The sequence below is a fragment of the Pseudopipra pipra genome, chromosome 19 (genome assembly GCF_036250125.1).
Source record: "Pseudopipra pipra isolate bDixPip1 chromosome 19, bDixPip1.hap1, whole genome shotgun sequence".
NCBI classification, from domain to species: Eukaryota; Metazoa; Chordata; class Aves; order Passeriformes; family Pipridae; genus Pseudopipra; species Pseudopipra pipra.
The window spans coordinates 2,049,702-2,064,186 of NC_087567.1; the positions used below are offsets into that span (position 1 = coordinate 2,049,702).

A 14,485-nucleotide genomic window follows, 5' to 3' on the forward strand; every position below is an offset into this window, starting at 1 on the left:
GACACACTTCAGGGGAATCCATCTCTCTTGGTGCACCTTCAAACTGCATTTCTCTTTTTTTTCTTGCCTTGCCATCATCAGCTCATTTGTATGTTGGGTGGATTTTACATCCAAGTCTTACTCTTTGAAACTGTCAAGCAATGAACTTGCAGAAATTCTCACTTTGTCCTAGAAGGTTTAACACAGTAGTGTTATACCAGAAGTAAGACTAAATTCAGGTGTAGTCTGCACCCAGTGGGTATCCAGTAGTTTTAAGGTTCAGGATAATAATATTTATCAGCTTTGCTTCATCGGTGCTCAGACACTTTTTCCACAGAACACTGAGAGCCCCCAAAGCTGGCTCAGACATCACTCCATGGGGAATTACATCAACCCTCTCCCTGCAGCCCAACACCATCCACTTCAAAGCCAAACCCTAGAGTGCTGCTTTAAATCAATCACCAATTCCCAGCTCTGTCTGTTCACCTGGTATTTCCCACATGGAATGACACAGGACAGACACAGCCAGTGTCTACTACATTTCCTCTGCCCAGAACCCAGCCTGTCTGAGAACTGTCGGGCTGAGCTGCCACTGGTCTGACAAACCAGTATTTCACTCCTCCCTCTTTCTTTCCTTTGTTTAATTACTGCAAGAGATCTCCAAGCCTGTAGTGAAGGGCTAATAAAGCACCTTTTCACTGTGGGAGGGGTAAACATGCAACATATGTTCCAGTGAAGTTAAAATAACAAAAGGGGTTTTTTTTGAAGAAAAAGAGTGGTTCTGTCCCTTGCTCTGGAAGATGTGAGATTTGAGATAAATCCCACCACGCTCCCTGGCTGAGGGCATTAAGTTAATAATTACCAGTGAAGCATAGCAGAGGTCACTCAGAGCCCAGTCATGGTTCACCCTGTGACTTGGTACAGTGACCCACAGCACTGAACACGGGGATTTCTTGCGTGTCTGCAGCAGATGAGGTGACCACACTCATTGTTCACTCACCCAGCACAGCCCCAGCACAGCACAGGAGGAACCAGCCAAGCCATGAATCGAGGCTATTTTAGAAATCACGAGTGAGGCATTTGCAACATTAGCCTGAAATTCTCTGAATTCCTAAAGGAAAAGCTATGACGTTCTCCGCATTGCCAGCCAGGGCTGAGTCAGCACAGAAGGACAAAACAAACTGGACTATGTCCTGCCCACCCAGTGAAACTGGGGGCAGCTTCTCCATCACATACCAGAGAGAATTTGAATTTTATTTTATTTTCAAACTCATTAAGCTTGAAGAAGCTTAAATATGGTTTAGTTTTCACTATCAGTCTTTGACCACCTTTATTAACCATCACTGAGAGAAGCTTTAGTAGGTCTAACTTAGAAATTACAACAGAGATGCTGCACTTGTGAGCAGCAGTTAATGGGTAACACATTGCTGCCCCAACAAATTCAAACGGGTCTGGGTTTATTTATCCAGCCTTTTGAAGTGGGTGACAGCTGGAGCTGGGATGAGCAGAGCACACAAGTCAGCACAGAAAACTGCCCCATGCCAAGGGCAGCTGAGATGTACAAACAGCAGCACACGGAGAGGGACAGAGCCTGGACTGTGGGAGTGCTCCCCATGTCCCCAGCCCCCAGGGACAGGCACAGCTCTGGGACTGACCCAGTGTCCCAGCCAAGGGCTGGCTCACAGAGGAGGGTTTCCTGCAGCTCAGCTCAAGGGCAGTAACAACCCATCAGGCAGCACCTCCCCACACTGCTCAGCTGGAGCTGCCAGGACCTGCTCCCTCACGGACCTTGAGCTTCCGACACAGACACGTTCCTGATTTGTGGCTCCCAGGAGAAAGGAGCAGCTCCTAAATCTACTCAGGCCACCCCTATGCTTGTATTTCAATTCCTATTTCCATTCTGCTTAGCAGTAACCTAAGATTAGTAGGAGCTGGCAAGCCAGAGGCCGGAGAAGGTTTATTTGGACTACAGAGCATTCAGCATAGCAGTGGTTTCCATCCTCCATCAATCCTGCTGAAGTTGTTCTACTTCCCATGTAGTGTAATTTTGTTTAGACAAAGATTACACTGTCAACTGAAACAATGATTCAAGGAGGTCCTTTAACTGTAAGATCTGCCATTTAAGCTCACTCATTTAACTTTTGCTCTTCTCCTTCTCAAACAAATAAGCAAACACAAAACACTTAACAAAACTGGACAGAAGCTTACTTTCACTCCAGTGGCCTCTTTTCCAACTCGTGCCTGAACTCCACGAGTTTGGAAAGACAACAAATATGACAGCAGTACATAGCCAGGCTTTTTAACTTCAACACAACAGGGGCAGTGGTTTGGCTTTTTGTTCAGTCCCACACAGGACAGGATCTGGATCACCTCCCACATCACTCCAGCACCACATCCACCAGTGATTCCAACACACCACCCAGCAATACCCACGCTGAGAACGTGTAAGCATTTTCCTGATGGATATTTTCTCAGTCTCACAGCAAGCTTTTTGACAAAAATGGTTATGTGACAATACTTTCAGTCACATATTTGCTGCATGAACTCCTTGCACCTCTGCTCTTCAGCACTGGGGTCAAGTTACTACCTTTCCAAGCACTGAGCACCACAAGAAGTTCCAAAGCACTTTCCCAAGAGAACATGCAAAAGCCACTGTTAACAGCCTCAGGAGAGAAAAGCTCATGAGCTTCCCTCACTTTACAGCTGAGGCCACCACATGAGTGTGGAAAAGTTCAGCACAACCCACCTCATGTGCTGTGTGTGGTCAAGCTGAACATTTGCCTACAATTAAGATTTGGAGGGAGTGGGAAGGGATATCTTGGATGAGACAGTTCAAACACTAAAATCCTTTCCTCAAAAGACCCAAGTTGATTCCTCTTTCTTGTATTTTAAACACAGATTTGGTTTAGGCTTGAGTCTGCATAGTTTTTAAAGTTCAACAAGTCAGAGGACAAACACCACATTCCCACCCTCTCGTGCCTGAATCACCACTAAGTGCTCAAACTCTATTTCAGCACAACAATTTGAAATTGCACAATATAAATCCATCCACCAGCTTTTAAGGAAGAGTCACAGGTATATTCAGACCTCCTTTCCTTTGGAGGAAAGGTGTTGACCTTTAGCTCTTTAAGGTCAAAAGAGCTTTTATTCACATGCATTTGTGCACACACACAGGCATTTTCCTCTCCCCTTTGCCATCTAAACATATGCATCATATATTCCTTATATTATTTACGGGGGGAAATCCTTAAAATCCCCTTTTCTCTCTCTCTTGAGCACACAGGCCTGACACAAACATAGTTCCTGCAAGTCCAAAACACTACCCAACCTGCAGTTTCACACAGATATGCTGGTGACTGAAGGAACCCTTCCCTCAGAAACCCTCACTGGTTACCAAATGCCTTTGATTGTTGTTTTAATACTGTTTCCATCAATAACCAAGTGTATATTGCACTAAGGGGGGATAACATCTCCCTGTTGAAGCAGGAGAGAAACAGGAGCAGCACCTCCCCACCAACAACCCTTCCCCACCCATTTTCAGCACCTAATGCCACCTTTCTTCCAGCCAAGTATGTGAAAAACAAGGATGCAGGAAAGAGGATAATCACTGTAGGAATTTTTGACCCAGTAACTACTGTGAACTCATTCCTGTACTGAAGGCAATGTTCCCCCGTGGCTTTGTGAAGAAAAACTAAACCTCATCTTTTAATTGTATTTCATTTGAGATGCTGAATGTCACCAGGATCAACTTCTGCTTTAAAAAGAGATGCAATGACATTTTACCAGTTGCCTCTCCTTGGCCTGTTGAACACTTCAGAAATACCACTGATGGAAAGCACCCAATACAGACTAACTAAGCTCCATGTACTCATAATAAACTAACAACTGTGCTACAGTTTCCAAGTGCCAACAGCTTCCAAAAAGCCAGTGGCAGCAGATTGCTGCCCTCCTACCTGTCCCCTCCTGCACAGGGAGGGGCACAGGAACCCATCCCAACCCTCCAGTGTTAGGAACACACAGGCCATGACCATTTAACTCACATCACTTTTATGCACAGATTACAAACTAAAGTTACTCACAGGGCAAGACAGACCACACAGAATTGGAATCAGTATCCACACCAACAGCAAGGACCAAAAATAGCAAGTAAGGATGATCCCCACAAGACTTTCATGTCAGCCATCAGATTCCCCTGCAATTTCCCAATCCATTAACCTCAGAATTCATGTATTTCTCACACAGCCTTTCAGCCCCCACTATATCCTGAGGCACAGACTAGCACACTTCAGCAATGCTGTTACAAAAATTGCTTCTTTTTGTTGTTTTGAACACGTCATCTGCAAATCTCCAGCAATGACTCTTTGTTCCTGCATAGGAAGAGATGAGGTGGGGGAAGATCACCCTCTCCCTGTGCCACTTCAGATTTAGACCTCAGTTACATCTGACCTGAATTATCATTTCCTTACTGAGTTTTATTCATTTGGTTGTTTTTCCAACGTGTCCTGTCCCATTTCCTCTGCACCCAAAGCAGGGCAGGGCAGGGCTGTACAAAGTGCAGAGAAAGAGAAAATCATAGAACTGCTTGGGTTGGAAAAGGCCTCAGAGATTCCAACCCCCTGCCATGGGCAGGGACACCTTCCACCAGCCCAGGTTGCTCCAAGCCCCATCCAACCTGGCCTTGGACACTTCCAGGGATGGGGCAGCCACAGCTTCTCTGGGCAACCTGTGCCAGGGCCTCCCCACCCTCACAGCCAAGAATTTCTTGCTAATATCCCATCCCCCTGCCCTCTGTCAGTGGGAAGCCATTCCCTTCGTCCTGTCTCTCCAGGCCCTTGTTCCAAGTCCCTCTCCAGCTCTCTTGGAGCCCCTTTAGGCACTGGAAGGGGCTCTCAGGTCTCCCCAGAGCCTTCTCTTCTCCAGGCTGAACAATCACAGGTCTCTCCATCCCTCTGATCCTCTTGGTGCCTCCTCTGGACTCTCTCCAGCAGCTCCATGTCCTCCCTGTGCTGTTCCCCAGGGCTGGAGCAGCTCTGCAGGGGGGTCTCACCTGAGGGGCAGAGGGGCACAATCCCCCCCTGCCCTCTGCCCACGCTGGGGGATCAGCCCAGGGCACGGGGGGGTTCTGGGCTGCCAGAGCACAAGGCCAGGGCACACTGAGCTTCTTGAGAAGCCCCAAGTCCTTCTGCTCAGGGCTACTCTGAGTCCATTCCCACCCAGCCTGTTCCTGGGCTTGGGGTGTATTGTCAGTCTAGGTATTACAAAAACAGAAAGAATGTAATATGTTGTACTATATTGTATATATTTACATTTACATTATACATTTACAACCATGGTTGATGGTTGCATATGGATCTGGTTCATCCCTACAGCTCCCACTGAAGCAGTAACAGCTCCAACACCACTAACACAATTCACAACCCCCATGCACAGCAGTGCTCTGTGGGTCACATGGAGCCTCACATCCTATTTTAGCCTCTTGGACACTCTGAGCTACAGTTCTTCACACCAAACTCGTTTTTGCTACCCTGGATAACAATATGAGCCAAGAATCCCCTCACAACCCCCTCTCTGTCCCAAGCAAGACATTTATAACAAGAAGCATAAGCAGATGAGTCCAGGTTCCAGGGTCTCCAAACCATGAAAAGCAGAAACAATGGACAAGATTGGCCCGTCTTTAACCAGCTCTTTGCCTTTTCTCACACTGCAGTTACTTGCAAGCCTCTGGGTAGGATCACTGTCAAATTACTTTTGGAAAGCTGATGATGATGATACTGGTCTCCAGACTCCCAAACCTGAGCAGGACTCTCAGAGATGGCACCCACTAACTCACATCTGGCTGCTTTGGTACTGAATGCTTTGTGCCAAATGTTTCCATGCAGCACAGTCCATCAGCTCTTCCACCTCTGAAATTAGGAATTTGGTTCTTGCAGCTTGCTACCATCATTTTTCTGTTTACTAACCTTTCAGTTTGGGAGTGATTCCCTGGTATTTTCCTCAAAGGATCATTCCCAGCACGAGAACTTCCCTGAGCAACTTCACAGCAGACACACAAAGAAATAGTCACACTTTTTTTCGGCTTTTTCTGGGTTTTCCTTCTACACATCACCTGATGGCTTTACCATCCCTCTGAAAAAGCCCCAGAACAAGAAGAATTTTAATGCCTCAGAGTAATGACAAAGCCACGAGCTTTTATTCACCATGAGCTATGAAACAGTACTTAAGAAGCACAAAACCTTGCAACTCTGAATGGCTGGGGAAGGCACACCAAGTCTGTCAGGAGTCCCTAAGCAGCCAAATACCTGAGAGCAGGTCAGGACAAGAGAAAGGAAGCTGGAGACATACTGGGATATAAATTGGCATTGTGTTGGTGATGTGACCCTGGGGTCAAAGCCTCTCACCAGTTCTCTCCACTCGCTAAGGGCTGAACATCACTCTGCTGCTTATTGCTTCCTTCCCAGAGTATAACAAAGAAATAGAAGTCAAGAGGATGGGGGAGGAAAAAGGAGCTCCTGCAGTTGCTGGCAGCAGCAGTTATGGCACAGCTACACGTAGTTCAGCCCCCCAGAGGAATGCAGACACCGGTGACAAACACCAGCAGCACCCAGCAGGGCTGTCAGGATCAGAACACATTTAAGTTTTTGTTACATCCAGGCATTATTGCCTGTGCATGTCAGCTGAAGGCTTAAGCCAAGCAGAAGCGAATTATCCATTTCACAACTACCTAGAAATAAAAGTTTAATTTCAACTAAAGCTTTGCTGCAGAAGCAGGTGCTGGGCTGAGTAATCGCACGAAATGATTCATCTCATGAATGATTTCCCAAGTTGGATGCACTTAGGCTTGAATTCCTGTCTGTAGGCACAGTCACAATTCAATTATGAGGCCAGCTTGCATAGCAAGTTTTAAAATTAAAAGTCATCCCCGGATGCCCAGAATATCAACCAAAAAAACCCCATGGAACTGGCTCCTCTGTTCAGAGCTGCACTTCAGAAACGGGGAGAAAACAGCCAAGACACTCAAAAAACCAAGAATTCTTTATGTAATTGTCACTCCTGTCTCATTTTTAAACAGAAGAAAGTTACTGAAGTTAGACAAAAAAACAAATTATGTCAACCACTTCAAGTAACACTTCTGAGCAACTGAGCCTTAAGGAGAGAGTTGCTCACTGTAAATATCATCATCATGCCTAATTAAGTGCCCAGCCCTGAGGCTGAACCCCAACAAACAGGGATCCAGTCACATTTTGACCCAGAGAAGGCCAAAGGTCAGTATCTGTTGTCAAGTACTAACTAAGCATTAAACTTTTCCAACAATAAAAAAAAAAATAAGAAAAAGAAATTATAGGGTACCATAACCTAGTTCTAGAAATTAAGTTCAACTGAGTCTGTCCACTAAGGACTTGCTACTGATGCCATTCACAGATGGCCAAGCAAGGTGCAGTCATTTAAATCATGACAATAACTCAGTCTCTGGAGCACACAGGTTTAATGTCAAGAGACAGAATTGAGGAGCAAGGGGAAGGAGATGGAATATTGCAAAACAAGTTCAGCTGACAGAAGTATTTCTCATTTTATTTCAAATTCAAAAATAACGAGACAGGAGACTGTTTCAGTTTTTTTCTACTTCATTTCTTGCTTCAAGAATCCCTTTCCCTCCCCCCAGCCACTGCATGTTACACTCCTGTACACAAGCCAATCTCGGTGCTAATGTTACTGCTGCCTCAGTATTTATATTCCACACAGTCTGACTGGACAAAGTGAAAACCCAGAGCTTGGAGTGTAACAATAAAGAGACCTATAAATCCTTGCCATGACATTTCCCAAGCAGCCAGTTCTGCTGGGATGGTTCTCCTGCACTTTGTAACCAGTTAAAAGGCCTCGGGGACCCCTTTTGGTAAGTCAAGATGTAATGAAAATACCAAGAACATTAATGGCATATATATCAGGTTCCACATATTCCTCACACAGAGAATGTCAGCCATCACTCCCAGGCTTTTTAGACTCAGAGCAATTTTTTCCTCTTCCATTTGAAGATTTAATAGGCCTTTGAAGAAAAGAGTTGTCATATTTTAGTTTCGATTCTTATTTTCCGTACCTGGGGGTGGATATGCCCCCCAAGGGAGGACTTAAATCAAGATTAACTACAAATACAGATCAATATGATGGTTTTAAGGGAGAAGTATTGCACCTGTAGGCAGTTCTGGCTCCTCCAACACCAAGTGTATTACGCTGTTTCCGATAAACCTTCTCTGCAACAGGATTAAAGGCAGTCCCAAAATATCAGTGCTAATTTGGTGCTCATCAAGATGTCCTCAGGGAAACAGGATAAAAAGGAGAGACTAAGCATAATTATACCAGAGTAATATTGGCAGGCAAGTTGGTCTTTAGTAGCAAAAAGCCAACAAGTTTTCCCTTAATATTTCTTCTAAAGCACTTTCATACCAATGAATAAAGAGGCATCATAAAAAAAAGCCATACTTCCTCTAGAAATACAGTGGGGAAACTGGAAGGGAGGAGGGAAAAGTGAAAAGTGAAGTATGGTAAAGGAATACAGAAAAATTCATTAGTTCTGCTTTTGCACAATCAAGTCTCCCTTGCTGGTAAAATATAGTCACAGATGAGCTGTCAGACCTACAGAATTCATTTCCTTAAAGAAAATCCCAATCCATGGCAAATTCTTACTGCCAATAATTTTCAGCAGGACTGAAGAACACCAGCAAGTCTTGCAAATTGTATTACCAAACAGAATTAAGGTCAAGGGATTAGGACACCAATTCCTTATGACCATGTCAACTGTCCAGGAGCTGTGAAAAACTCAGCCTAGCACTGTTTTGTGGAGCCAAGGCCAGCCCTCCTCACTGCTGGGCTTGATTCCTGCCCGGGGCCAAGCAATCCATCCCCCCTGGAGCCTCTGGGATATGGGCACTCACTGCTCCAACATCTCCTTAGGGAAATGAAGGGAAAGCACAGGAGAAATCCACTAAACCACCTGTGAAGTTACACCCTCCCACCGCAGCCCTTTGAAAAATAATTACACGGGGAAGGAGAGGGGAAATCCAGTATGTAAAGCTGAATTGCAGGTTATTATCTGTGCGGTCAAGGCACTGGGTAATGAGTCTTTTCCTGGACAGAAATCCTGACTGGCATAACTAGAATGCAGTCTAAGTCTTGCTTGTTTTAAATAAGACCACGTTGAACCCAGGCTTTAATACAAGCCTTACAGAAAAAGGCAGCACTGAGATGGAGCCATGAGTGAGTTTTGCTTTTCCTTGCAAAACTCGCCCCAAATTCCTGGTGAATCACAGCTGCCCCCCTCCAAAGTGCTCATCTGCAACACTCTGAGAAACAATTCTGCTCCTCCCTGTCCTGTGGCAGCTCACACCAATTCATTCCACCTCCAGGGAACACCATTCCCTTTCCACCACGGCAAACTTGGCTCCTGGGACGTGTTCTCTGCTCAGAGCTCTGCCCCTTTGCCCTCTGTGTCTGACAAGCCCTGAACCTGATTTCCAGCCCATTGTTCCCCTCCCCAGAGGGCAGGGGGAGGTCTGACCTGGGCAGCCCGAGGGGCCAGAGGTCCCCCCAGACAGGAAACTCTTTGAGGGGCCAAGAACAGAGCAGGGTTTGATGGTTGGCAGTTCACAATGTTTCCCTACAGGCTTTTCTACCAGAGAGCAGAAGGGCAGGGATCCATTTATACCCCCAGTTTCACAAAATGGAGTGTTTCCAGCAATGTTTAAGACAAGAAGTAACTATTGAGATCAGCAGTTTCTGCTCACCAAAAAACCTTTCTTTCATAATCTAAACAGAAATCTCCATTTTCCTGTTTAAACACAAATATTATTTTATTTATTAGCAGAAACTGGAAGTTGAGCTGTGACCATCCATGCTCTGAACTAAATACATAAAATCATCAAGACACTGAGTGAAACTTTACTCACTGAGCCCGATTCTCTGCACAGAAAAATTGTCTTTTAAGAAATTAGATTGCTCTGAGTCACAGCTCTGGTCCAGGTATCCTGTTAATCACTGTAAACAAAGCTCACAAACACCCAGAAAATGAGTAGTTTGTGATTAGCTGCAAGGAAAGTAAACATGATTATACTGAAGAAAACACCACTGAACCAGCCAGGAAAATCCAGCCAACCACTTTCATTAATCCAAATTAGTGGCCAAGATATTTCTATAAGGGTAAGGTCATGTTATCCAAAGGAATTGCATTCCTATGGTTTCAACTTCAGGTTTGAATCCTAATAATTAAACTTCAGATGTCAAGTACTGGAAACACAAGTCATCCATATCAAAAGCAGCCTATGAATGTACTGTAACAGCAACACTGTTACAGTACTTGCAATAACACTGGAAAAACTCATCTCCCCACCCCTCTCTTTACCAGCCCATCTCTATCTCCCAAAGCAGCTACAAACACAGATAAGAACTGTAGAACAGTTTTATAAATATGAGTTAGTAACTTATCAGGAAAAGCATTTTGATCAAGGATTGCACTGCAAATAAATGCTTGCAGAGATCTCTGATGATTTAATCTGAAGCATTTTGATTAATCCAGATACTTCTTGGTATAGAGACCTATTTCTACCAGCCAAAAGTTTCTGATCCACCTTTGCTGTTTCGTTAGAGACTGAATGCCTGGTAAAACATAAGGCACAGCTAGAGGATTAAAGACATTTTGTACATCATGTTAGTTACTTGGCTGGCAGGGAAAACCCATCTCTCCTTACCCTCAGCAGCTGACCTTGGGTTGCCACTGCTGATCAGAAAATAAGTGGAATAATGGGATGTGCTTAAGAGTAAACATATAAAGCTATAAGTACTCAGCAAACTTCAGGAAAAACTAGGAACCAGTATCTCAGAGGAGCTTTCATGGGACTGTTCCCAGTGGTCATTTGCAACGAAAGACACTGCATTTGTGTTTACAAGAGCAAGAATGTATTTCAAAAAGTGCTGTCTTACCAACACACAGAAATATGCATTGTTTGGCAGCTTATGGGCAACAAAATTCTTACCCTGTCACAGATACTAATGGTGAGGTCACAAATCACATCAAAAGCTGAGACTATCAAAGGCACTTCATATATCCAAGATGCTCCCTGAAAAAAAATTCTTACATATATTTTAAAAAACCTGCTACTGTTAAGATGAGCATTATTTGGGGCTCTGATGACTAGAAAACCTCACTTGTTTTAACTGCAAGTTTTATTTATATGGAGATTTCCATTCAGTTCCCTGATGTGCCCAAGTGTCTCCCTCTACATCAGGGCCCATCCAGAGGCTCTGGGAGCACAGAGGGACCAGCCTGGAGCAGGGGCAGTGCCAGGGCTCTCCACTCACCCCACCTGATACAAACACCAGTCACCCTCACCACAAACAGAGTTTGAACTTATCCTTGCAATGTAACTGTGGACACAAACCATCAGTGAGAAGTCCAGGGGCTCCTGCAAACACTCCCTAAAATAAACAGGGAGTAGCTCCCTACAGGTGAAGGGCACTACAGATTTAGTTAAGCTTAAACAAGTTATTCCCTAATGAATGGATCTCATTGCATGGGTTTCATCTGTTCTTATTTCAATCTATGCCTTCATTCTTTCAAATGAAAAGAATTCAGACTATCGAGATCAAAAAGAAAGCAAACACAGACAAAGATTTGATATGAAATATAAACCTCCATGCATGAGTAAGGAAAGAAAAGAGGCCTGTAACCAAACATATACCACTATGTCAATTTTTTTTTAATTCCATCTTCCAAAAATAGGAGCATCTGTCCATGTAGCAAGATCCCCAGAGACACAAATCAGTACCAGCAGTATGTGAGCAAATATATAGAGCACCTGCAGTGTGGGAACTACTGACATTGACTTACTTTTTTAGAGGACATTTGTCTCAAGAACTTCTCAAACGTTCTTGAGATAATTTCAAGAGATACTGTGCTTTCAGAGAGGGAGGCCCTTATCCACAAACCACTTGAGACTGCTACTATAAAATAATCTTAAGGTTTGCTCTATTCTTCCACATAGTGTCGTTATTAGGGGTCCTCTGACCTGAGCTGTTAGAGCTGTTCCTGTCAAGAGGTCAGAGTTTTTCTTTCACAAATACATGTGAAAACAGAGTCCCAAATATCCACTGGGAAGCAGGACAACTCTTGGTGGCCCCAATTTGCTGCCTGTCCCTGCATCACCCCACTGTGACAGCCCAGCTCTCCTGGGGTGAAAGAGCACTCGGCAACCTGCAGTTTATTATTAAGCAGCCCCAGAGACAAAGTCACAACTGAAGAAACAAAGACTGATGTGACTTATTTAAAGGCATAAACTGCTTTTAAAAAAGAAGATTAACATTTAAGTGGTTGGTTAACCTGGTAGCAGAAACAGCTTTTTCTCAGTTTGTGTGAACTAGGTCAAACAGCTTTTACCTTCCTTCCAGATCATCTACCCCTACAGCAGAAAACACAGACCTGTCTCTTTACACACACTTTTCTACATACAACATGCTGGTGTGTTCCCATATCTGTAAACAGGCCCCTAAAAGGAATCAATATTGGATAGTATGAGCTGTGTTTCCAAAATACTATGTCAGAAGTGCAACTCTGCAAGTTCGACATGTGTTTGTTTCAACAGATTTAGATCGTGTCAGATTCAGTTTTCATGTTTGTCCAGCACAAAATTAAAGCCAAAATTCAAAGCATGAGCCCCCCACTAACTCACTCTCTATTTTACTACAGACATGACACATATCAGTTTGGAGGAAAAAAAACCTCCTTCAAGGTTAAGCATTTCCTCGACCTCTTTTTGAACTCAAACACACTGTTGTTCCACTGTCACTTCAGATTGTCAGCTGCCAAAACAACACCTCTACAGCTCTCCCTTTTCAATCACACTTCTTTCACTCTTCCTTCATCCAAAGCCAGTGCACTCACATCTTTTGACATGAATCTTATCCCTTCTTTTTTTAAGAACAAAGTATTTCAGCTACAACTTCCAGAGCCCAGTCAGTGTCCCTTTGCTGCTGCGCCCCAGCGAGTCACACAAAGACCGTTTTCTCCCCCTCCCTTTAAGCACTAAAAAAGATTCTGACTGCGTTAGAAATTACTGTGTAGCTGGATAAGGGTTGTAGGATCGTTAAAGAGTTGCCAATTAAGTGTTAAGCACCAATTAGCTGGCCCTTACCTTGCAGCATGCACCTGTAGGCAGACTCGGAGATCGCATAGATGTGCGGTGGCATCTCATGGCGCTTCTTCCCTCTGTACATCTCAATAATGTTTTCTGAGTAAATCGGGAGGTTCTTGTAAGGATTTATAACTACACAGAACAGCCCTGAATAGGTCTGGGAAAAAAAAAACAAAAACACAAACATTTCTGTTAGTAAACAGTATTGAAATAGAGTCATAAAGAACAAAAAAGCTTTTTTCACAGGTTCTGTAATATTTATCTTAAAACAAAATTGAAGTCCTTTTTGTAGAGCAACTCAAAGTGCATGCTATATTCAAATTATTAGTTTCTAGTTCTCTTAAAAGGCTCTTTAATTACCTGCATAAAAAGTAATTTAAAGATAATAAGCGTAGGTAAATTTGAAGAGGAGCATCTGATCTCTTTCCCACAGACATTTAAATGTCCCTCCCGTTTGCCAAGTTTCAGGGTTTATGGACACCTTTTGATGTTCAACTCCTTCGGTAAAATGTGCATTCCAGGGTATTTTCATTTTTGAAGGAACTGATAATCTCCACTGCTCTATTAAATAACCTGAATGAGGGAAAAGCCTATTTCAAACCACTCCTGTTTCTGCTGTGCTGTTATTGTCTCATATCTGTATGTCCTTCCTGCTCATCAGCCCTTTCAATCCCACAGGGGGGTCATTCCCTCCCCACCCCAGCCCAGCTGATGGACAGCCTGGCACTGCAGACATCTCACAGCCTGCCTTCAGAGCTGACACCCCACACAAGTACCAGGACTCCCAGAATATCCAGGCACCCAGCACAGACTGTGCACTGCTGATTCCACTGACTCTCATTGAGGCATTTTTTTGAATCAAAACACGCCTCAAGTGCTACAGAATTGAGCCCACACTGAAGAGATGCCCATAGGGCCACACTTCCCTGTGATCCAAGTATCACCTCCTCCAGAACAGCTCCAGCTCTGCTCCACACAAGTTATTCATAAGGAAGTTATCACAGGAACAGCCATGGCAGAAGAACTCACAGAGGCACCACTGACACTGGGTTCTGTGGGAGGGACAGACCAGCAGGGCCTGGCTCGGGATCAAAGGCTGAGCTCCCAGACAGACACCCTGCACACAGCAGAGCTCACCCAGGGAGTTTCCCTAATCCAAGGCATCTGGATGGCTCTGCCTTTTCAGCAGCAACTAAAACTGAGGGCTCTAAAGAAAGCAAAACCTCTCCATTCACCGTTACCTCATCACCTGCTTTGACAGTGTGTTCTTTTTGGTCAGTGCAACTCCCAGCTCAGGAACGTGGGCAGGAGAGACCAGGTTTGACAGAAAC

The 14,485-nt window shown here is 44.3% G+C and overlaps 1 protein-coding gene across 4 annotated transcripts in view; it reads right to left on the reverse strand.

Annotated features, from left to right (window-relative positions):
* Positions 1–14,485, reverse strand: part of MYH10 (myosin heavy chain 10) — a 101,675-nt gene that overhangs the window by 72,402 nt on the left and 14,788 nt on the right. For all 4 annotated transcript variants that reach the window (XM_064675631.1, XM_064675630.1, XM_064675628.1 and 1 more), the window contains exon 3: positions 13,155–13,311. In XM_064675631.1, the coding sequence (XP_064531701.1) occupies positions 13,155–13,311 (157 nt within the window). The remainder of the gene's footprint in view (positions 1–13,154; positions 13,312–14,485) is intronic.